This window comes from Oryx dammah, unplaced genomic scaffold, assembly GCF_014754425.2.
Source record: "Oryx dammah isolate SB20612 unplaced genomic scaffold, SCBI_Odam_1.1 HiC_scaffold_24, whole genome shotgun sequence".
Lineage (NCBI taxonomy): Eukaryota > Metazoa > Chordata > Mammalia > Artiodactyla > Bovidae > Oryx > Oryx dammah.
The window spans coordinates 23,020,258-23,045,160 of record NW_024070208.1 but is presented as its reverse complement, the minus strand read 5'-3'; the positions used below and the strand labels follow the sequence as shown (position 1 = coordinate 23,045,160).

General features: G+C 43.0%; 1 protein-coding gene across 3 annotated transcripts in view; it reads right to left on the bottom strand.

Moving 5' to 3' along the window:
* The window catches only part of LHFPL6 (LHFPL tetraspan subfamily member 6), a 238,974-nt gene that overhangs the window by 22,992 nt on the left and 191,079 nt on the right, over positions 1–24,903 (bottom strand). For all 3 annotated transcript variants that reach the window (XM_040267023.1, XM_040267020.1, XM_040267021.1), the window contains exon 3: positions 3,956–4,054. In XM_040267023.1, the coding sequence (XP_040122957.1) occupies positions 3,956–4,054 (99 nt within the window). The remainder of the gene's footprint in view (positions 1–3,955; positions 4,055–24,903) is intronic.

The following is a 24,903-nucleotide window of genomic DNA, read 5'->3' as shown; positions in this document are numbered from 1 at the left end:
CACTCCTTAAACAATCTGCCAAAGTGGGAACAAAAGTGATGATTTCTTCCGGGACATGCTCGAAAGAGAGTAATCACAGTTCAGTCATGGCATGCCAAGAAACTGACCCATATTCCACAATAAGGAGGCTGTGAACCTTAAAAACATCAACACTTGCCAACCCTTGGGAGGAAAGACACATCCACATGCTGTCTATGGAGAGGAGCAGGAACAAGCTCCGATTCACAGAAGCAGCAGAGACAGGGTGTGGCCCTGGCAAGCAGTATGTAAGCCACTAAAACTGGGCATCAGAGCCATCCTGACAGAGTATGTTCATGCTCCCCATGCCGGGGGTGGCTCCTAACCCAGCTCTTGGGTCCCTCCACGGGTGCTCCAGAATCTGTGACTTCACTCACTCACTGAAGATTAGCCCTCATCAGTGTTCCGGGAAACAGGAATACTTTGATAAAGGCAGAAAACGGAGTGAGTTAGGTGGGATAAGTATGATGGCGTCTTTATGCCATAGTATGTCTTTAGGTTTCCTTTTGGAAGAAAAGATCACAGAGTCTGCAAAAATAATAGTAACCTGGAGAAATGAAACTCGATAAACCCGAAATACTTCTTCCAGGGACCCAGAACTCATTTTTTCTGTAGCTAATGCCAGTTTTGATTTTTTTTCCTCATCATCCAATCTAAGAGAAATTAAAAAATAAAAAGACCAAAGTTAAAACCATGCTGTAATTTTTAAGATTTTATTTATATTTAACTGAAGGATAATTGCCTTATAATATTGGTTTCATCTCTGCCATAATCAACATGAATCAGCCATAGGTGTACATATGTCCCTTCCCTCTTAAACCTCCTTCCCATCTCCCACTCTTTCCCATCCCTCTAGGTTGTTACAGAGTCCCGGTTTGAGTTCCCTAAGTCATACACATTCTGTAATTTTGAGATTGCTAAAATGGCTTTCAGTTCAGTTCAGTTCAGTTGCTCAGTCGTGTCCAACTCTGCGACCCCATGAATCGCAGCACACCAGCCTCCCTGTCCATCATCAACTCCAGGAGTTCACTCAGACTCACGTCCATCAAGTCAGTGATGCCATCCAGTCATCTCATCCTCTGTCCTCTTCTCCTCCTGCCCACAATCCCTCCCAGCATCAGAGTCTTTTCCAATGAGTTAACTCTTCGTATGAAGTGGCCAAAGTCCTGGAGTTTCAGCTTTAGCATCATTCCTTCCAAAGAAGTTTATAACATAAGAAATTATTATCACTAGTAAAGAGTCAAGTGTTTTGTTTTTCACTTTAAGTTCGACATTCAGAATTTTAATCCTCAATGTTGTAAAGATGTAAGATCCTGGGGCATGGTAGCAAAAATTGCAAAACGGGATCTGCATTTCATTACAATCTGCTAATTAATAACACAATACACACCAGCTAGACACCAGCAAGAACAGGGTTCTCACCAAGTTGAGGCCCAGGTGAAACAGCGAACAATTCCTCAAATACTAGAGAGAGAAAGATGCTAAACACTGTACTGAAATATCTCCCTTGGACACGGTTTGCGTTTGGGGAAAAGAAAAAAGGAAAGGCTAGCAGTTAACTTTGTGCCTGCATTTTTCCCTTCTCTGCATTCATGGCAATCACAAACTCATCTAGACTCAGGACAATGTCGCCTTCAATGAGGGAAGGATGGGCAGACAGAAATCTCTTATTTTTTTACCCATGCAAATTGGGTGGTATTTCAAGCACCATCTCCTCTACCCAAAGAGCCAGTAGTATTTCTCAGAGGGAAGCAGGTGTTTGTCATCCATTGAATCAAACAAAAACTGCTTCATTTTCAAATTCACAGATATTTTACATGATATCACATCTGCCCATTTGTCTCAGTATCCAACAGAATTTTTTTCCTATAAATTCTTTTACCAAGCAGCATGCAGGATATTAGTTCCCTGACCAGGGATTGAACCCCTAGACCTTGCAGTGGGAGCATGGTGTCTTAACTGCTGGACTGCCAGAGAAGTCCCCTTTTTTTTTAAGGAAAAAAAAAAAGTTCTAACATAAAAAAGTTTTCAGTCACTTGGATTATAGTAATACTGCTGTAAGACCAATTCCATTGAGATTTTTCTTCTTAGGAAAAATTAATGTGAAAAGCAGAGGTATGTTTAAGTTAGTGACTCACTATGTGCTCATTGTCCAAAAAATCTGTCAATCCATATATTATGGAAAAATAAGTTGGCTATCATTTGGCAATAAGTGTTTTATGGACTCATAATTGTCAATCTAGTTATCGCCAATTCTAGAAAAACATCCTAAGAAAATAATTCAGTCAAGAGAAGACTTTTCTTCATTAAACTACTCCTTCCAAGATGTTTCAAAATAAGAGAAACTGAAACAGACAAAATATCCACCTAGAAAGAAGTCAACAAGTGGTTAAGTAAATGAAGGTTTCTCAATCAAGTATTTGCTAACCACCACAAGTTACAATGGTGCAAATCATGTTGTATTATGGACAACATTTTTATAAGTTGCTATGACCAACCTACATAGCATATTAAAAACCAGAGATGTTACTTTGCCAACAAAGGTCCGTCTAGTCAAGGCTATTGTTTTTCCAGTGGTCATGTATGGATGTGAGAGTTGGACTATAGATAAAGCTGAGCGCCGAAGAATTGATGCTTTTGAACTGTGGCGTTGGAGAAGACTTGAGACCAGTCCATTCTAAAGGAAATCAGTCCTGGGTGTTCATTGGAAGGACTGATGCTGAAGCTGAAACTCCAATACTTTGGCCACCTCATGCGAAGAGCTGACTCATTGGAAAAGACCCTGATGCTAGGAGGGATTCGGGGCAGGAGGAGAAGGGAACAACAGAGGATGAGATGGCTGGATGGCATCACCGACTTGATGGACATGAGTTTGAGTGAACTCCGGCAGTTGGAGATGGACAAGGAGGCCGGGCATGATGCGATTCATGGGGTCGCAAAGAGTTGGACACAACTGAGCGACTGAACTGAACTGAACTGAAGGAAGTAGAATGTCTCTACAATGAGACGTACCTGAAATGTTCTGATTAGCACACAGAAAAGTTCATGAGTCCTTCAGCAAGGTGTGAATGGGGACCTACTTGACCAGACCTCTCCCTGCTCCTTGGCTCTCTATGGTCCCTGGATGGGCTTTCCTCCCCCTTCTCCCCTCCCCATCCCTGTGCTGTGCTTAACTTGACTCCTGGCCTGCATCATGCTTCTGTCCATCTGCAGATAATCCACATGCATCACTTTCTCATCCACATGCATCACTTTCTCCAAGACTCTGCTCCCCTCCCATCTCTTTCACAAAGTTATATTTACCCTGAAGTGAAACTGCTTTATTCGATTCCTCAGCCCTGACTGTCATTTTCTTGATCACTGTGTTTGTTTTGTCTTCTCAGACAGTGAATTCCACAGGCAGAGTTATTTTTAGTGCATGCAATGACTCATAAATGTGTGATTTTGAATAAATTAATCAATGAATATAAACTCAGCAGAGCATGGACCATTTCTTTCCTTTGTATCTACAGGTCTTCACATAGGGCAGACCTTCCCATAGTACATTATAAGTAACTGTAGTCGCTCAGTCATGTCTAACTCTTTGCGACCCCATGGACTGTAGCCTGACCAGGCTGCTCTGTCCATGGGATTCTCCAGGCAAGAATACTGGAGTGGGTTGCCATTCCCTTCTTCAGGGGGTCTTTCTGACTCAGGGATCAAACCTGGGTCTCCTGCATTGCAGCCAGATTCTTTACCGTCTAAGCCACCAAGGAAGCCCACAAGATAAACAGCTCTTCACCTGGAGGAATGAACGTACGTGTATTGCGTTATCCACGTTTGCTGGCTCCAATCCTGGGATGTGTTTTTCTTTCCCGTCCCTTTTCCACCTTTTGTTTCTGTGGAAGATCAGAGACATTCTCTTCTAAGAGGACTACTACCCATGAAGAGAACTTACCCAGATCGAACTGGCCAGAAATGTAGCCACAAGTCTGCCGGACTTCCTCACTATCCCAGCCCAGAGGGTAGAGGGCGCAGCCAGCACCGATCAACAAGCCTGCAAAGACAAAAGACAAGAAGGCTTTAGCAATGCCCTTCTGGAGCCCAGGATAAAGGTACCAGGGACAAAAGATCAATATCAGCAATATGACAAAGGAACATAGGGTCTGCTTTTGGGAAAGCACCTACCAAGCTCCCTTTAGCAATCTAAGGTCAATTTAACCCCAAGAACAACTCCAAGAACAACTTCAAGTCTGCTTAAAAGGAGAGGGAAGAAAAAGAACAACCCTGATAGACAGCTCAGTCTGCTTCCAACTCTGCCTTTTAAAGCATTAAAAGCCTCGCAAATCCTGTTTAGGAACTACAATCCAGAAGCCCTTTTTAACCACTCTTGTAAAAAGCCAGCCCAATTCCACCATCAATCCATGTAAACAAGTAATTCGAGTGCCAGCAAAAGACCTCATCGGATCTTTTCTTCCAATTTAAGAATCAAAACAGAATGTTTCAGCATCATCAAATTTTACCCAGGGCAGAGAGAGTATAAAGATTTTCATGCACCACTTAGGCACATTGATTGAACTCATGAACTGGGCCACGGCTCTCGTGTTCTTTTGAGAAGGTGAGAATCATCAAGTGTTCACGTGTCCTGGAAATACTCAAGAAGATGGCCGCTGATTGGGATCTCAGTGCTTCTTGCAGCAGGTTTGCTAATTCAACTGAAGCAAGTGATGGATTTATTTTCATATAAGTCAGGTTATCATGGCAGCTTACTCTGAGCCAGTCTTTAGCGACTCATTCAGAGTCACTGATTCAGAGTCTTTGGTGTTGCATCAAAGCCTAATATGGTCTTACGAGAAACTGAATGAGACCGAGTGAAAGAAAGTGAAAGTGAAGTTGCTCAGTCATGTCTGACTCTTTGCAACTCATGGACTGTGGCCTACCAGGCTCCCCTGTCCATGGGATTTTCCAGGCAAAAATACTGGAGTGGGTTGCCATTTCCTTCTCCAGGAGACCTTCCCAACCCAGGGATTGAAACCAGGTCTCCCGCATTGTAGGCAGACGTGTTACAATCTGAGCTATCAGGGAAGCACTGACCAATTGAAACAGAGGGCTAACCTGAAAGTATCATTTTGTCATGTCAGTCAACAGGTATAAACATCACTCGTGGGACTTTCTTGGTGGTCCAGTGGTTAAGAATCTGCCTTGTAATGCAGGGGAGGCAGGTTTGATCCCTGGTTGGGGAACTAAAATCTCATATGACATGGAGAGCTTGTGCGCTGCAACTAGAGAGTCTGTGTGCCACAACGAACATCCCCCCATGCTACAACTAAGACCTAATGCAGCCAAATAAATAAATAAACATCATCTGTACACACAGTCTGACTGTCTGCAGGACTCTGGGTAAAAAGACACTAAATGAGGGAGGCCCCTAAATAAGAAAACAGTTAATGTGCTAATGCATAGCCAGAATGCTGGGGTCCCCCAAGGCATCTCAAGGAGACCTTCAGTATTTGTGGATTGAGTCTCTTCCTGTCCCCTTCTGCTTCTCCTCTACCCTTGGGAGGTGACTTGGGTAGTTGTAACCAGACAAACCATCTGTTTCCTCACAGACATCTAAGGAGGAGTTGCTTTCTACCCACCTCCCCCAAACTCCATGCCAAACTCTTTGGAGAGATACCCCACAGAAACGGGTACACATTTCCCGCCCTGCTGGCCCTCCCTCTGGCCTGGCCCTTGGACCACAGTCAGACGAGCATCTAATAGAAGGGCCGTGATCCTAGGGAATGCCTGCAAAGAATCACTGCAGCTGCAAATCACACACTCCAGGACCTGTATGCAACGGTATAGATATGAATGGTGCTGAGGCTGAAGAATAATTCAGCTAGCAATAATACAAGGTTTGCTGACTCAGCAAATGCCTCAGTGGCCGGTTTCCTTAGGCTTTTTGCTGTAGGTTAAATTTTACAGTATTCTGTAGACAACTCCAAGCTAGCGTTATCTGCCATCAGGTAAAGAGAGAATTAATGAGGAGGCCAAAGTTTGTGTACACTGAATTCCCCGAGTGTTGAATAAATAATGTGGCATCATTTCCATGAGAGTCAGTTCTTAATAAGTACCGTCACTTTCTGAGATCTGGTGAGCAATTTTTAAATGATGACACATGCAGAAAAGCAGTTGGATAGAAAATGTTCAAGAGTAAGAAAAGCAAAGAACAGTAACATTTAAATGATGAGTGTTCCCTTAATCTGATAGGCAAACAAATAAACAGTCTCATTTGCTAATGTTCTTTCAGTATGGCAGAAAAATATGTCAGGTGTTCATGAAACAAACCGCTTTCATACAATATAACGATCCCATAATTTGGGAGACTAAATCGAGGGAAACTTTTCAGTGCCTATATATGGAAGGACTATCATTCCCTAAATAGTACGACACATGGCAGTCAGAGTTCTTTTATAGAATATTGGGCTGTCTTTGTAAAACTACAAAATGTAGATTCAACCATATAAATTAGAAACAATTTTATACATAAGAGATCTGTGTTAGGTGTAAGAATTTTTAAAAAATAAAATACCATGAGCATATGCTCACATTAAAAAAGTATTCTGTGGAGGGCAACTAGCTTATCTGGATTTTACTCAATATTTATGGAGCCTTTGTTTTGTTATCGCTAATGTTTGCTGACAGAAAAGATACTGCAGAGTCTGAAGATCTGGGAAACATTTCTGGAAAAAAAAAAGTGCAAGCTGCAAACTCACTAGGCTAAGTAGTCGTTGCAATGACTAGGTTCTGTAGGGGGATATCTGGCCTCCAGACACCTCGCTACCATAGTCCATTAAGGTAGAAGCAAGTCTCAGACCAAATTCAGCGAACTCTACAACGGTTGTTTATTAGCAGGCTGGGACAAAGAACAATCAGATGACCAATTCTCTAAATGCAGTGAAACCCTCCCTTCAATTCCATCAGAGAATCACTCTAACAAGTACCTTCAACACATAGTAAATACAACAAATATTCAGATAGCAGGATCAGGGACATCTTTTGTCAAATCAGACAGTATCTTCCACTAAATGGAATGGGAGAGGGCACTGGGGTCAAGAGTGCTAGACCTGTACTGCCCCTTCCTGTAGCCATGAGCTACTTGTAGCTAGTTAAGTTTAAATTTAAGTTAATTAATAATAAATAAAAGTTGGACTTCCCTGATGGTCCAGTGGTTAAGAATCTGCCTGCTAGTACAGGGGACACAGCTCCCATCCCTGGTCCAGGAAGATTCCACACGCCAGGGGGCAGCGGGCAACTAAGCCCACAGCTACTGAGTCCACGTGCCGAAACCAGTGAAGCCTGCATGTCCTAAAGCCGTGCTCTGACACAAGAGAAGCCATTGCAGTGAGAAGCCCATTCACCACAACTAGAGAGTAGCCTCCACGCTTGTTAGCTAGACAAAAGCCCACGCAGCAAGAAATACCCAGCACAGCCAAAAATAAATAAATAAATTTTAAAATAAAAAAATTAAATTAAATAAAAATAAAATTCTTCAATTGCCCTAGCCACTTGGTGCTAGTGGTTTCCATATTGGACAGTGTAAAATACAGACCATTTTCATAATCACAGATTTATTTTGAGCTGAAAACAATAAGTGCCTAAACAGATACAGACAGAGGGCCTCTTTAGGAGCAGAGATATCACCAGCGATACCTGCTAGTAATATGGGCAGGTGTGGTGGGGAAACTCTAGACAGGGCCTAAATATCAGAGTCCACTCTATGTCCCACTGTTTCTGCCTGGCCCAGCAAACATTTATTTACCAAACCTTTGCTTTTCCATCTCCATGTCAATTGCCTTCCTCCCCTCTGAAGTCCCAAATGACTTCAGTTCAGTTGCTCACTTGAGTCCGACTCTTTGCAACCCCATGCACTACAGCACGCCAGGCTTCCCTGTCCCTTTCACCACCTTCCGCAGTTTGCTCAAACTCATGTCCATCGAGTCGGTGATATCATCCAACCATCTCATCCTCTGTCGTCCCCTTCTCCTCCTGCCTTCAATCTTTCCCAGTCATCAGGGTCTTTTCAAATGAGTCAGTTCTCCACATCAGGTGGCCAAAGTATTGGAGCCTTAACTTCAGCATCAGTCCTTCCAATGAATATTCAGGACTGATCTTCTTTAGGATTGACTGGTTTGATTCCTTGCTGTCCAAGGGACTCCCAAGAGTCTTTGCCAACACCACAGTTCAAAAGCATTAAGTCTTTGGCGCTCAGCTTTCTTTACAGCCCAACTCTCACATCCATACATGACTACTGGAAAAACCATAGCTTTGACTAGACAGAGCTTTGTCGGCTAAGTAATGTCTCTGCTTCTTAATATGCTGTCTAGGTTGGTCATAGCTTCCAAGGAGCAAGTGTCTTTCATGGCTTCCTTCACTGTCTGCAGTGACTTTGGAGCCCAAGAAAATAAAGTCTGTCATGGTTTTCTTTGTTTCTGCTCTATTTGTTATGAAATGACGGGACCGGATGTTGTGATCTTCGTTTTTTTGAATGTTGAGTTTTAAGGCAGCTTTTTGTCTCCTCTTTCACTTTCATTAAGAGGCTCCTTAGTTCCTCTTCTCTTTCTGCCATAAGGATGATGTCATCTGCATATCTGAGGTTATTGATATTTCTCCTGGCAATCTTGATTCCAGCTTGTGCTTAGTCCAGTCCAGCATTTTGCATGATGTACTCTGCATATAAGTTAAATAATCAGGGTGATAATATACAGCCTTGATGTACTCCTTTTCCTACATGGAACCAGTCTGTTGTTCCATGTCCAGTTCTAACTGTTACTTCCTGACCTGCATATAGGTTTCTCAGGAGGCAGGTAAGGTGGTCTAGTATTCCCATCTCTTTAAGAATTTTCCACAGTTTGTTGTGATCCATATAGTCAAAGGCTTTGGCAATAGTCAATAAAGAAGAAGAATTTTGAGCATTACTTTGCTAGCCTGTAAGGCTTAAAGCTCAATATCCAGAAAACTAAGATCATGGCATATGGTCCCATCACTTCACATGAAATAGATGGGGAAACAGTGAAAACAGTGTCAGACTTTATTTTGGGGGGGCTCCAAAATCACTGCAGATGATGACTGCAGCCATGAAATTAAAAGACACTTACTCCTTGGAAGGAAAGTTATGACCAACCTAGATAGCATATTCAAAAGCAGAGACATTACTTTGCCAACAAAGGTCTGTCTAGTCAAGGCTATGGTTTTTCCTGTGGTCATGTATGGATGTGATAGTTGGACTGTGATGAAAGCTGAGCGCCAAAGAATTGATGCTTTTCAACTGTGGTGTTGGAGAAGACTCTTGAGAGTCCCTTGGACTGCAAGGAGATCCAACCAGTCCATTCTGAAGGAGATCAGCCCTGGGATTTCTTTGGAAGGAATGATGCTAAAGCTGAAACTACAGTACTTTGGCCACCTCATGCGAAGAGTTGACTCATTGGAAAAGACTCTGATGCTGGGAGGGATTGGGGGCAGGAGGAAAGGGGGATGACAGAGGATGAGATGGCTGGATGGCATCACCAACTCGATGGACATGAGTTTGAGTGATCTCTGGGAGATGGTGATGGACAGGGAGGCCTGGTGTGCTGCGATTCATGGGGTCACAAAGAGTCGGACACGACTAAGCGACTGAACTGAACTGAGGTGAATGCAATTGTGTGGTAGTTTGAGCATTTTTTGGCATTGCCTTTCTTTGAGATTAGAATCCAGACTGACCTTTTCCATTCCTGTGGCCACTGCTGAGTTTTCCAAATTTGTTGGCATATTGAGTGCAGCACTTTCACAGCATCATCTTTTAAGAACTGAAACAGTTCAACTGAAATTCCATCACCTCCACTAGCTTTATTCATAGTGATGCTTCCTAAGGCCCACTTGACTTCACACTCCAGGATGTCTGGCTCTAGGTGAGTGATCACACCATCATGGTTATCTGGGTCATTAAAATCTTTTTTGTATAGTTCTTCTGTGTATTCTGCAATAATATGGGCAGGTGTGGTGGGGAAACTCTAGACAGGGCCTATAGATCAGAGTCCACTCTATGTTCCACTGTTTCTGCCTGGCCCAGTAAACATTTACCAAACCTTTGCTTTTCCATCTCCATGTCAATCGCCTTCCTCCCCTCTGAAGTCCCAAATGACTAACCCCCAGTGTTCTCTTTGTCCTAGCTGAGAATGATATTTAAGGTGAGTGATGCTTTTGCCATTTCAGAGAATTACTCATTTTTCCTGAGTCCCTGTCATGTACACATGTTGTTAAACATTTGTTTTTCTTCTCTTAATCTGTCTCATGTCAAGCCAATTTAATTCTTAGACCAGCCAAAAGTATCTAGAAAGGTAAAGGAGAATTCCTTCCTCTCCATCATGGGGCAGGCCAGATTCTTACACTCTGTGCCTGATAATGCTTGTGAATAAGCAAAATCATCTTTACTCTTTAAGATTCTCCTTTTCTAGGTGGGGCTAGAAGCCAGGAAACTACATTTCAAAAACTCACCTGCAGGCTTCCCTGGTGATCTAGTGGTAAAGAATCCACTTGTCAATGCAGGAGACACAGGATCAATTTTTGATCTGGGAAGATTCCACAAAGCACGGAGCAACTAAGCCTGGATGGCACAACTACTAAGCCTGAGCTCTAGGGCCTGTGCTCTGCAACAAGAGAAGTCGCTGCAATGAGAAGGTCATGCACCACAACAAAGAATATCTCCTGCTCACTGCAAGTAGAGAAAGTCCACGCAGCAAAGAAGACCCAGTGTAACCAACCAATGAACCAACCAACCAAACAAATCAAAAAACTGTCCTGCTAGCAGAAGCTCTGGCTTATAGTCAGTGAGAAGGTAAAAGGGAGAGATAAACCATATTTCCCATTGGCAGCTGCAGCCAGGGACGTGCCTTTCTGCTGTCTATATGTGAGATATGGGGACTGGCTTCCTGGCATTCCTCTCAACCTCACTCACTAATGGAGATCATAAGCTGCCCTGATGTTTGATCCATGCACTTCCTCAACTCCTGAATTCTACAAAGGAGCTTCTCTGACCTTCACTTCCCCAGATCTAACAGGTCTGTAAAACTTCAAATCCCTGGGTTACATCCCCTCCTGCTTGAAATACCTAGAGTGGTTTCTTTCACTGGCCATTCCCTGGCTGGTATTGATACATACCCTACTTGTGGAGTTTTCATTCCAATCCCAAAGAAAGGCAATGCCAAAGAATGCTCAAACTACCACACAACTGCACTCATCTCACACGCTAGTAAAGTAATGCTCAAAATTCTCCAAGCCAGGCTTCAGCAATACGTGAACCGTGAACTTCCAGATGTTCAAGCTGGTTTTAGAAAAGGCAGAGGACCCAGAGATCAAATTGTCAACATCCTCTGGATCATGGAAAAAGCAAGAGAGTTCCAGAAAAACATCTATTTCTGCTTTATTGACTATGCCAAAGCCTTTGACTGTGTGGATCACAAGAAACTGGAAAAATCTGAAGTAGGTGGGAATACCAGACCACCTGACCTGCCTCTTGAGAAATCTGTATGCAGGTCAGGATGCAACAGTTAGAACTGGACATGGAACAACAGACTGGTTCCAAATAGGAAAAGGAGTACGTCAAGGCTGCATATTGTCACCCTGCTTATTTAACTTCTATGCAGAGTACATCATGAGAAACGCTGGACTGGAAGAAACACAAGCTGGAATCAAGATTGCCGGGAGAAATATCAATAACCTCAGATATGCAGATGATACCACCCTTATGGCAGAAAGTGAAGAGGAACTAAAAAGCCTCTTGATGAAAGTGAAAGAGGAGAGCAAAAAAGTTGGCTTAAAGCTCAACATTCAGAAAACGAAGATTATGGCATCCAGTCCCATCACTTCATGGGAAATAGATGAGGAAACAGTGGAAACAGTGTCAGACTTTATTTTTTTGGGCTCCAAAATCACTGCAGATGGTGACTGCAGCCATGAAGTTAAAAGACGCTTACTCCTTGGAAGGAAAGTTATGACCAACCTAGATAGCATATTCAAAAGCAGAGACATTACTTTGCCAACAAAGGTCTGTCTAGTCAAGGCTATGGTTTTTCCTGTGGTCATGTATGGATGTGAGAGTTGGACTGTGAAGAAGGCTGAGCGCCGAAGAATTGATGCTTTTCAACTGTGGTGTTGGAGAAGACTCTTGAGAGTCCCTTGGACTGCAAGGAGATCCAACCAGTCCATTCTGAAGGAGATCAGCCCTGGGATTTCTTTGGAAGGAATGATGCTAAAGCTGAAACTACAGTACTTTGGCCACCTCATGCGAAGAGTTGACTCATTGGAAAAGACTCTGATGCTGGGAGGTATTGGGGGCAGGAGGTGAACGGGAGGACAGAGGATGAGATGGCTGGATCGCATCAGTGACTCGATGGACTTGAGTTTGAGTGAACTCCGGGAGTTGGTGATAGACAGGGAGGCCTGGCGTGCTGCGATTCATGGGGTCACAAAGAGTCGGACACGACTGAGTGACTGAACTGAACTGAACTGAACTACTTGTGGGGACTTCCCTGGTGGCTCAGACGGTAACGCACCTGACTACAATACGGGATACCCAGGTTCAATCCCTGGGTTGGGAAGATCCTCTGGAGAAGGCAATGGCACCCCACTCCAGTACTCTTGCCTGGAAAATTCCATGGATGGAGGAGCGTGGTAGGCTACCGTCCATGGGGTTGCAAAGAGTCAGACATGACTGAACGACTTCACTTTCACTTTTCACTTTCTACTTGTGGGAGTGCAGAGTGGTTCATATGTACTTTCTATCTGTCCTTACTTAAACATCATCCTTTTTCTCAATTAAGAATGATCTCTGATACAACCTATGCTAATTATTAAACCTTGGGGTAAGTATGGTGTGTGCACACTCAGTTGTGTCCGACTCCTTGCAACCCCATGGACTATAGCCTGCCAGGCTCCTCTGTTTATGGAATTTCCCAGGCAAGAATACTTGAGTGGGTTGTCATTTCCTTGGGGTAAGTACAGTGATATTAAAACGCTCTGTATTAATTACCTCTGTGGTGTGGTCTCTCTTAGGGAACTTCTGCTAATGAACTTCTTGAGTGTGGATTTCCAAAGAGGACACTTTAAATGTTAACTAAGGGCCCTTACATTGGAGTCAACTAGAATTTATCATCTATACTGAAGTATTGATGTGGTAAAGTTGGAAACAATTACATAAAAGAACATCTTTTTTATGGAAGAAATCTGTCATTGTTCAGTTTTTAGCAGTGTTAAATCTTAGACCATGTTGTGGATATCAACATTTGCTGGAACATAGTTTGAAAATTCTTGAATTAGATACTACTTAGATATGATACTGTATGCTGAAATGAGGCCCAGTAAAAATTCTGGAATGTAAAGTGGTTGCCCGAATGAAATTTTAGTGATCTAATGAGTTTTTATAGCTCTGGCTGACTAATTTGCTCCTGGGGAGTAAATGGTTCAATTAAAATCTCTGGCTCACAAACTTTTATATTATTTACATGGATTTTCTTTATTAGATTTATAAACCTTGTGGTTAACTCATGGGGTTTAATTATGTGGTATTTCAACCGAATTCTTGTTTCACTGCCATGAAAGAAAAAAAGTCACACTTTTTGAAAAACCTGTGCAAGGAGTGAAAGTGAGGAAAGATGCTGTGAACTGAGGCATCAACCTGAGGAAGGTGGTAACAGAGGTGGGTGGGTGGAGGAGGTGTGAGGTCATTTGCCGCTATAGGCTCATTTGCAATTAAGGAAGAAATCTATTTTTGCAGTCCTGAAGACTGCAACTTTTAAGGGGTCATGAGTCAATCACAAATTAGTGTAAATTAGTTCAAACTTTTAGATTTCACCAGCACCTAGCTGGAATTAGACATCAGGACATCATAGACCTTGACAAAAGTCATTCTGTAGGTGGTCCTGGGAATTCAGAGAGACACTGCTTCCTAAAAAGGAAAAAAAAAAAAAATCCAAACAAATGACTCAATAGTTCTTAAATTAAAAAAACACACAGACACATTTGAATCATGCATTAACTATTAGGCCATTTTAACTCGAGTACCCATAAAGAAGACTGAGCTCTAAAGAATTGATGCTTTCAAACTGTGGTGTTGGAGAAGACTCTTGAGAGTCCCTCAGACAACAAGGATATCAAACCAGTCAATCCTAAAGGAAATTAACCCTGATTATTCATTGGAAGGACTGATGCTGAAACTGAAGCTCCAATACTTTGGCAACCTGATGGGAAGAGCTGACTCATTGGAAAAGACCCTGACGCTGGGAAAGACGGAAGGCAGGAAGAGATGGGGGCAACAGAGGATGAGATGGTTAATAGCATCACTGACTCAATGGACAGGAATTTGAGCAAACTCCAAGAGATAGTGAAGGACAAGGAAGCCTGGTATGCTGCATGCAATTCATGGGATCACAAAGAGTTGGACATGACTTAGTAACTGAACAACAACCCTAGGGTTCTGGCCTCACTCTGTTCAAGATAATTAAAATATATGAAGACCCGAGTCAGCACAGAGACCTCTAAGGAGAAGCCAGTATTAATGGAGAAGGGAGAGTCCAGGTAAATGCAGAAAGGTGGATGCTGGGATCTGTGCTGTGATGCTGTACGGTCCAAGGGATCTGCCCTTGGCCCCAGATGGGGTCCTGGGTCTAAATCTTAGGATACACTCCGCCTGTAAACCACCTTGGGGAGAAGGTCCTAGTGGAAACGGTATTCATTTTCGCACCATGCTGGAGATGCCTGTCATGATACTAATTATTTTTTAGAATCTGAGTGGGGAGTCTGAAGCTCCTGAAGAGTTCTTTGGTCAAAGCGAAAACCCCAGGCTGGGAATTTTCCCTTCTGCAAACCCTTTTCTATTCAAACTCAATACTTTACACTTAGCCAACGGAATATTAACATAACAATTCAGCTCCTGCCAAGAAGGCAAAACAAACCCCTCCAGTCAGCCAATGCCAATTACTCTCCACAGGTGGTACGAATAGAGTCCTCCTGTTCAACGCATAAAGTCTTTATTTTTTTTTTCAGGCCACTCTTGAAAGTTTTTATGTGATCTCACTTTTTTTCCATGACTATTTGCTCCATTCTTTTTCATGGTTTATTATTTTTTTAAAACAGCCTGACTTTTTCCACCTATCGCCCCTGCAGTGGTCACGCAAGTCCTTCCCATCAATTCATCTTTTATGTTTTTTAGATACTTTTATTCGTCTTCCAGATCCTTTTTCTTCCTTTCTGTGGCAAGCACCGAGGGAAATTGTTTTCTCTACTTTTCTCATGAAGGCTGCACAGTCTTGTAGCCTGTTATCTAGACTTTTCTTTGGAAAAGGTTGGCACTTTCCATCTCTAAGTCTTCATGTGCTATTTATGTCCACCATATTCGTCCATTTTCGGTCCTTGATAACCAGCCCTTTACACAATGTAACAACAAAATAAATCCAGTAGTGGGGAGAGAACGAGGGCAAAGGTCAGTATTATAACTCTTTGGACTCTGAACGCACAATGAGGAGAAACTACTGAAGTGTTCTAGAAGAGACAGACTCAGTTAGGTTTTTGCAAGCCATTTTGTTGTTATTGTTGTTCAGTTGCTAAGTTATGTCCGACTCTTTCGTGTCTCCATGGACTGTAGCCTGCCAGGCTCCTCTGTCCATGGGATTTCCTAGGCAAGAATACTGGAGTGGGTTCTTCTTCAGGGGATCTTTCTGACCCAAGGGTCAAACCTGTGTCTTCTGTGTTGCAGGCAGATTCTTACTGCTAAGCCAGGGAAGCCCATGTAATAGTTATCTAATAGATAATAGCCTTTAGTTAGCAGAAGAGGAAATTGAAGCTTGGAGAAGTAGGTTTCTTCTCATCTACCAGTAAATATTGGTAGGTTATTTCCTGGTAGATTCAGGGACTTACTTTCAGGCCAATCTGAGCCAGTTCTCCTAACCTCTACCTTCTATTGATGCCCAAATCCCGAAGTGTTCATGGTCCCAACTCTGACCTGACCTCCCATATTCATATGTGTATTGAGGAACCCTGTGTATAAACGGAGAAGTAGGGATGCGGTGGCTCAGATGGTAAAGCATCTGTCTACTATGCAGGAGACCCGGGTTCGATCCCTGGATTGGGAAGATCTCCTGGAGAAGGAAATGGCAATCCACTCCAGGACTATTGCCTGGAAAATCCCATGGACAGAGGAGCCTGGTAGGCTACAGCCCATGGGGTCGCAAAGAGTTGGACACGACTGAGCGACTTCAGTTCACTTCTTCACTTCACTTCAGGGATGGGGCGGAAGAGAGATTTCAAGTCACCATTTCTCTATGATTGATTCTCTACAGGGAACAACTCTGCTGTTGCCTGTTACCAAAGAGAAGGAATGGGCTCCTGGGAACCCTACAGATGGATCCCCCCACTTCCCTGAGTGCCAATGAGGGAGAACCAGGATGTGAGTTCCAGCACACCAAGAACTCCATCCATAAAGAGGACATCGAAACATAGAGATAAGAAATGGATTCTTCATCATCAGAGGTTTAGCCAGGAAAAGCACATCTCCTCCTAATACTAAAGCATAATATAGATACAAGACCACTTCTGCACTATCAAAGATACCTTCACAAATCACAATAAGACTATTTTTTTTTTCACTGAAAACACCCTGCAGAAGAGAACATACTTTAGATTCTCTTAAAATATTTTCCAAAATGGCTCCTTGATTCTCATTTCATCTTCTTTTCCAGTTCATGGGGCAGAAAACACCAAAGACATACACAGTGAGGGGCACCAGAGTACCTGCTCTTTAGCTCAGGGTGAAAAATCAGAAGCTACTTTCAGCCACTAGTGACCTGTCATCTTTGCTTTTTCTAGAGTCCTAGGCAATCACTGGTAGAAAAATTAAAGTTGTTTCAAACAGTGCAACTTGGAGATTTTATAATTTCTATGTGACTGCTTTATGGTAAATTACATCTGATTGAAAGCAACATTTTCCTAACTCTCCTATTTAAGAGCTGGCTTCCCTGGTGGCTCAGAGGTAAAGAATATGCCTGCAATGCAGGAGATGTGGGTTTGATCTCTGAGTTGGGAAGATCCCTGGAAAAGCAAATGGCAACCCACGCCAGTATTCTTGTCTGGAGAATTTCATGGACAGAGGAGCCCCGAGGGTTACAGACCATGGGGTGGCAAAAGAGTCAGACACGACTTAGTAACTGAGCAACAACAAACAACCAGGGACTCACTTTCAGGCCAATCTATAAAACGGGGATGCCTCCTTCTCAGGGTGAAATAGTGTATGTAAAGAAATGGGTACGATACTCCCAGTAAGTGATCAGCGACTGGTCTCTACTGCTAAGCTTTGAATTTTGCACTGATGTAGGGGAGGGAGGTGGACTCTGTTAGAGCCAATGTGTGTTTGTACTTCTCTCAGAGAAGGTCCTCTTCTTAGATGGAACACAGAGAGGGTTCCAGTAAGGATATTCCTGGAACCGTGACTCGTGAACACTTGACCCGACAGTCATATTAGCCATGCATACCTCAGTTAGCAAGAATGAAACAGCCACAAGGCTGATGGCCCTCAGTCAAAGGACCCGTACATGACTATAAGGATAAAACCACTCATCCGTTCTGGTTCTATTTCTTTTTACTTCTAAAGGCACTGTGACCTTTCTTCGAGGCAGGGATATCCAGAACTGATGTCCCCCTTTGGTCGGGATGGAATCACAGACAAGAGTGGAGATCTGAGGGTCACCCAGGGGATAATGAGGGGCAGAGCTGGGATAAACTCGGGGTTCTAGATGCCTATTCTATGCTTTGGTTTACTGCCTTCTCTCTGAGGCTCCTAAGAACAGAGCTGGCCAGGCTCAGTGCTGTAGCTTCAGTTCTGAAGCAAAAGAAATTCTAATTGTCACTGACCCTAAAGTGTCCTGCGGGATTCTCCCGTGGCTCAGATGGTGAAGAATCTGCCTGCAATGCAGGAGACTGTGGTTTGATCCCTGGGTCAGGAAGATCCCCTGGAGAAGGGAATGGCTACTCACTCCAGTATTCCTGCCTGGAGAATCCCATGGACAGAGGATCCTGGTGGGTTACAGTCCATGGGGTCACAAAGAGTCGGACATGACTGAGCAACGAACACTTTCACTATTTTTCAAATGTGTCCTGTGTTAAGAGCAGAGGGAAAATAAAGACACAGCCCCACATTTCCAGAGGAGGGTGGCTGGGGACAAAGCTTCTCAGCCTGACACGCATACAAAACAGCTGGAGGGCTTGTTCAAATGCAGATTCTAGCTCTGCAGGTTGGGGGCAGGGCTGAATCGCCTGCATTTTGAAGGGGTTCCCGGTGAGATGAGGGGCTGCTGAGTGCATCACACTTTGAGCAGCGAGGATCCAGGGGGAATAGTGCCGGCCTTGAGGTTGACCCCATCAGATCTGAATCCTGACATCACCTCACCAGACGCGTGACCTTGAACAGCATGCTTTTGACTTCCCTAAGCCCAGATTTTCATCTATAAAATAGATGCAATGGTACCCACATCTTTAGTACTGTTATTAGAAATAAATAAAAGACTTAATAAAGATGCCCAGTTGGGGCTTGGCATCAGACAAGGGCTTGGTCATCAGTATTAATATTAATATTGTATCACGGGAGTTGCAAACATTTCACCCTACTATACCTGCCGATTTTGGATTCTTCAGTAGCAGCTCCAGGTAACTGACAGTTTAAACAAACCAAAAAACAGAAACTGCTTAAGGAAAGCCTTATTCTTACTTACATCTTCTGAATCGATATATTTTCTGAAACTAAGACCACAGCTCTACTGTGAAGAATTATCACATTTCCTCTTTGTTCCCTCCAATATTCTGTTATGAAAAATTGCAAACTTACAGCAAAGTTGGAAGAACTGAATGGTGAACGCCCCGATACCCACTGTCTAGGCTTTAGGATTCAGTTCAGTTCAGTCCCTCAGTGGTTTTATGATTAACAGGTTTTTAAAATTTGCTCTATCACCTATCTTTTCCATTCCTCTGTTGATCCACCAAGCCATCTTTTCTAGGGGGAAAGGAGGGGATGAGGGAGATGTTTGTCACAGATTTCCAGCATCAGGACATATGAATGAATTTTTTTTCAATTATTTGTGCTCCACCCTCTTTTTTCCCTTGGCCCAGTGGTCTGAACAGACTACAAGGTAAATACAAGTTAGACCCAATGCCACAACTGAGACAACACTGCATCCCTAAGGGCTGATGGTACTAAGGACCCATCAATTTGGAAGTAACTTATATACAAGTCAAGAGCAAGAAATACCTCTAAGCTTTCCACATTTCTCAAACAGGCACTCTATGACCTAAAATAGGATCAGCATGCTTCTGTTGTCTGACCCAGAAATACCAATAAGAATTTCTTAAGCCATTTCACCAAACCCAGAAAGACAACCTACAGATCTCCAGCCCAGTTCAGCCACGCAGCTCAAATTTCTGTGTAGACATGTTTTCTTTCAAGGATGACTGCTGTTTTGTACAAAATGCTGCTGCTCAGACACAGTTGTGTCTGACTCTTTGCAACCCCGTGGGCTGTAGCCCAGCAAGCTCCTTTGTCCACAGGATTCTCCTGGCAAGAATACTGGAGTGGGTTGCCATTTCCTCCTCCAGGGGATCTTCCTGACTCAGGGATCAAACCCACATCTCCTGCGTTGGCAGGTGGATTCTTTATCACTAGCACCACCAAAATGAATCACTCCCAATAGTCCTTAAATAAGGGGGGGGAAAAAAAAAGTGAACAGAATCATCATCCTGCAACATGAAAGCTTTCTGGGAACAAGGCTACAACAAGATTCTGTTAGAAAAGTCTGACCTAATCATGAAAACAAAAACCAACCAAACAAAAACACCCACGTGTAAGTAAGTGTAGCCTGCAACCATCAGCACATCCCACCCCTGCCCTGGAATCTGCAACGTCATGCAGGTTGCATGACACCTGTTGACTAACTGTGGTTATGCTCACTCAGCCAGATATTCAAGAGGGGAACTGTTAGGAACAAAGGTTTTGGAGTCCAAGAGTCCTGTGTTTGAATCCTGGGTCTGCTACTTACTAGATATTGATGGAACAAGTCTCCTAAATATGAGCCCTAAGAGTTTCATCCAGAAAACGGCCACAGCAGGTTCTCTTTACAGAGGTGTTGAGGGGATTAGAGAAAACGTCCCAGCAGAGTGCAGAGCATGTGGAAGTAGTTTTGCTCTTGTGAGATAATGAGGAAAGAGAAGGGAAAAGCAATAAACACTTCTTAAAATTTTATTTGTCCAAGAGTGGCTTATGAGAACAAAGTATACACCAGCACCCTGATACTCTGCTAATGCCACAGGTTTGCAGAACTTCTGCTGGGAGTGGAGAGCAGATGATACAACGTGTCTGAAGTCTCACGGGAACACATCATACCATATGGCATTCTAAGCCAGAATGCCGTCCCCAGCCACCTCCAAGCCTCCCGCGGACACACCTATAGATCTCTGCTTTGATTCCTGCTGAAGCACTGAATCCCAGTGTCCTTTCCCCTCACACACAGACAGTGTTGGCTGGAAAAGAGGCTCCTACAGTACACCATCTCTTGCGAGAACCAGCAAAATTTGGGGGTTGTGTCCTGTTTGAATGAGACAACAGTGAAACCATCTGCCCCAGCTGTGTGTGGAGGATATGAGGAACTATGCTGCTTACCGCATTAATGTACAATGAAGCTGTGAGTCTGGGGCTCAGGGAAGTGGCTGGCTGAGTCAGGAACTAGAGTGTCATTAACCAAATTTCCTTGGAAGAAGTAAGAGGCATAACTGTGGGCCGGGGAGAAGGGGACCAGAGAATGAACCTTTATTAAGGCTGCAAAAAGCACTGGGCTTCTCAGGTGGCGTTAGTGGCCAAGAACCCACCTACCGATGCAGGAGACTTAGAGATGTGGGCTCGGTCCCTGGGTTGGGAAAAGCCCCTGAAGGAGGGCATGGCAACCCACTCCAGTATTCCGGCCTGGAGAATCCCATGGATAAAGGAGCTGGCGGGCTGCAGTCCACAGGGCCACAAAGAGTCAGACTTGACTGAGAGACTAAGCAGAGCACAGCACAGCTACATGTGATGAAATGAATGAGAGTGAAAGGCTTTCTACAGGTTGACACGGAGGAGGCCTACATGCAGTCTGCTGCTGTGACCCATTTGAAGCCACGACAAATCGAAATCGTTTTCAAAATTCTTATGAAAATGTGATAAGGAGGCTGTCAAATGAAAATCCTATGTTGTAACGAAGACAAGCCTATCATGCCTTGAGAGGCCACTTTTTTCTTTAAGTTCTAGCTATTCTGCTAGCAGATATTCCGTATACCCAGTTTGCGAACAACCACCACAAAAAAGCCTGCGTTTGCCTGCATTTTTGGCTTAAATCTAAGCCTTAAATCTAAGGCTATACAACTGATGTCGAAGCCACGATGAAAATCGAATACGGCATGTTTCACAAACATGCTACAAGGTTGTGGGGTGATTCAGAGCACAGCCTCGAAGTCTGATCATGTTCTCTTCTGAGTTCGGGATCCTGAGTATCTTGCCTTTCTCTTGGATGTGTTTCCTCATCAGTAAAATAGGAATAGACTTCATTTCATAAAGCTGCTCTAAGGACTATTTTAAACACACACACACGTATACATGTATGCATATGCATATGAACCGTATACACAAATCCTATATGTAATTATAGGTATAGCTTTATTATTATTTGAATATAATGTACACAAATTAGATATGCATATATATGTATTTTCAACTAGAACATAAGACATTTGTAACATGTTTCAACTAACTTTCTTGCCTAGGATATATACTATTTTCACTAATATACTCATGAGGCATGTTTCTCACCACTGAAAAATTAGAGAGTATGAAGACACCATGTCACGGATGCTGTCAGTGAGGTGGTACAAGAGGCCAATATACTTAGACAATTCTTGAAAGATATTCTTTTCCTTCATCCACCTTCTGGGACATCAGGAAAGAAAAACCTCATCTATTTTCTTCAGGTCTTTTTAAAATACCATCAATTCCACTAAAAAACAGTAAAGCCATCTGGAATAGCTGAGAGACAACAATTTGGAAGCAATTTCTTTCGAGACAGCTATAATGATTTTCCTTTTCTGTTTTCTTTCCCTCTTGAAATGTCAAGGATAACCAAAACTTTTTACTTTTCCATCTGTGATTTAGTAATCAGTCCCAAACAAATTTTGAAAGCACTCGAGAATTTGTTTCCAATCAGTCTAATGCTGGCTTTAAATTTTTAATTCAATTTTTAAAGTACCGTATTTTGTCACTGATATTTAAAAATACAAAATATTTTAAAATGTACTTTGAAATGCAATCACAAAGACTTTCACAATGAGAAAAGAATACTCATGAGAAATAAGTAATTAAAATACTATCATAAGCAATCACAAAGAAATCACTGGGATCTTTTCAAGTAGGTTATCCTAAGAAACTTATTAAAATAAAGGAAAAAAAAAAACCTCCAAATGGGTAAATGTTGCTTCTGCTATCAGAGCTAGCAGAAGACAGAGTCAGGAATTCTCATTCTTACCCTGTTGATCTAACTACCTGAAAATGAATTTTGCACAAGCCTTACAATTGAACACCAGATATATCCCCAGCGTCCAATGAGATATATTTAGAAATATATTTCTATTTAGTTGGTAAAGAAAACAATACTAATTGATCTATGCTTCATTAATTGAGCTGATGGGCATTTGGGTCCATGCAAAGCCTGGTGCTTACACAGTGGAAAAATTAAAAAACTGAAGAAGGTCCACTCATCCTAACATCTGAGAGAAAGTAACACAGAAATCATATTTCAAGCTTCTACTTGTGTGATGCGAGCAGCAAAACCGACAGTCACCATAGAAATTTCTGGTAGGAGCAAGAAAAGGTGGTGTTTGATAACATGAATGGGGTTTGATAAGTTAATAGATGCCAGGTGAAGAAAGGGGGCCTGGAGATGGACAGGTGCAAGGGCAGGTTTGAGGAAAATGCAACTAGACTGAGTTGGGAAGCAAAGGAATAGAGGAGGAGCCAAGCAGTTGAGATGGGGTCAATGACCCTTGAGGAGGTTGGTAATTCTGGGCCAAAGAAGTCAGTCTTTATTCAGCAAGCAAAGGGACCGTCATGTTTATGATCTGGGTTTTCAAATGTAGGGCTGAAAAGGAAACTCAAAATGATTTCATCTAGGTGCTTCTCAAAATCCACCATTGAAGTGTGTTCCTAAAAACTAAGAGGAGTGAATTTCAGACCTTGCAGAGTCAGAGGTCCTACCTGAATCAGTCCTCCTCTCAAATAGGTCTTCTTTATTTGAGTTGAGAAATGATGTGGGATTTTCCATTCTACTCCACACATAGACTTATTTTTTAAACAAATATATAAATGGAGTCCATTTTTTGACTCCAAAATGGAGTTGGAGTCAAATGGATGCTCCCATGGAATATTTGGGGTTCATCCCATGGCTTTACCTATGTATAGCAAGCCACTCTTTTCTCTCTTTTTTTTTTTAATTGTTTTTATTGGTGAGTGGCTAATTTAATGTTGTGTTAGTTTCAGGTAAACAGCAAAGTGATTCAGCTATTCATACACATGTATCTATTCTTTTTCCATTTAGGCTGTTACAGAATACTGAGCAGAATTCCCTGTGCTGTACACCAGGTCCTTATTGACTATCTATTTTAAATACAGCAAGTGTACATGTCAACCTCAGAGACTCCTTTCCTTTTTAGAGTATAGTAGGCAGAGCTCAGTTTTTGAAGAATGAACCTATGAATACAGGCTGCAGCTCAAAAAGATGGAGTGACAGTTAATAAAGGAATCAGAAATGAAATGATTAAAGTCACAGTTAGTAAAGGAACCAGAAATGGAATGGTATCTCTTGACCCTTGGTCCAAAGCTTTTTCTGCAACATCACATTGTCAACACAAAAAAGGAAGCAGCGAGGCTGAAGGGCACAGGGCTGCTGCTGCTGCTGCTTCTAAGTCGCTTCAGTCGTGTCCGACTCTGTGAGACCCCAGGGATGGCAGCCCACTAGGCTCCCCCGTCCCTGGGAGTCTCCAGGCAAGAACACTGGAGTGGGTTGCCATGTCCTTCTCCAATGCATGAAAGTGAAAAGCGAAAGTGAAGTCGCTCAGTCGTGTCCGACTAGTAGCAACCCCATGGACTGCAGCCTATGAGGCTCCTCCGTCCATGGGATTTTCCAGGCAAGAGTACTGGAGTGGGGTGCCATTGCCTTCTCCACATCACATTAAAAAAGATTCAGAGGTCACTTAGTGCTACCCAGTGAGTGAGACGGAGGCTTCCTCAGTTGGTCCCATGGACTTCTTCATGCCCCACCATGCCAGCCACTGCTCCCCAGGGCTGCAAACAGAACCATCTCCGCTGATGTGAAAGAGAAGGCTTAGACCAGTCTTCCTCCATGGGAACTATTCCCAACATCGAAATTCCTAGCTTATTTACAAAGGAAGCCTCTGATAAATACCTCCCTTCCCAAGTGGAACTGAGCAGCTGTTCATCAAAGTCTGTCAAGCAAGATTTGCGCCACCCAGGGCTTCATGGGAAGCACCAAAAGAAAAGATCGTAACATCATGTTTATCTCCCTCTCATCGCTGGTTCTGGCAATAGCATTACAGTCAGGCAGGCTGAGTCAAAACAATTTTCTAAAAATATGGATCAGCTGAGACCACTGAAAACCTCCTTTTATGGAGTTAATGTTCAAGGAGTTTCCCCTCGGGCTGTTCTGTGTATTCTCTCCCAGAGCCTGTTCCCCCAGAAGCATTGAGCCTTCTCAAATATACAATTCTTTCTCCTTGCTAGGGGATCCCAGGCTCCAGAAGACTGACAGACAG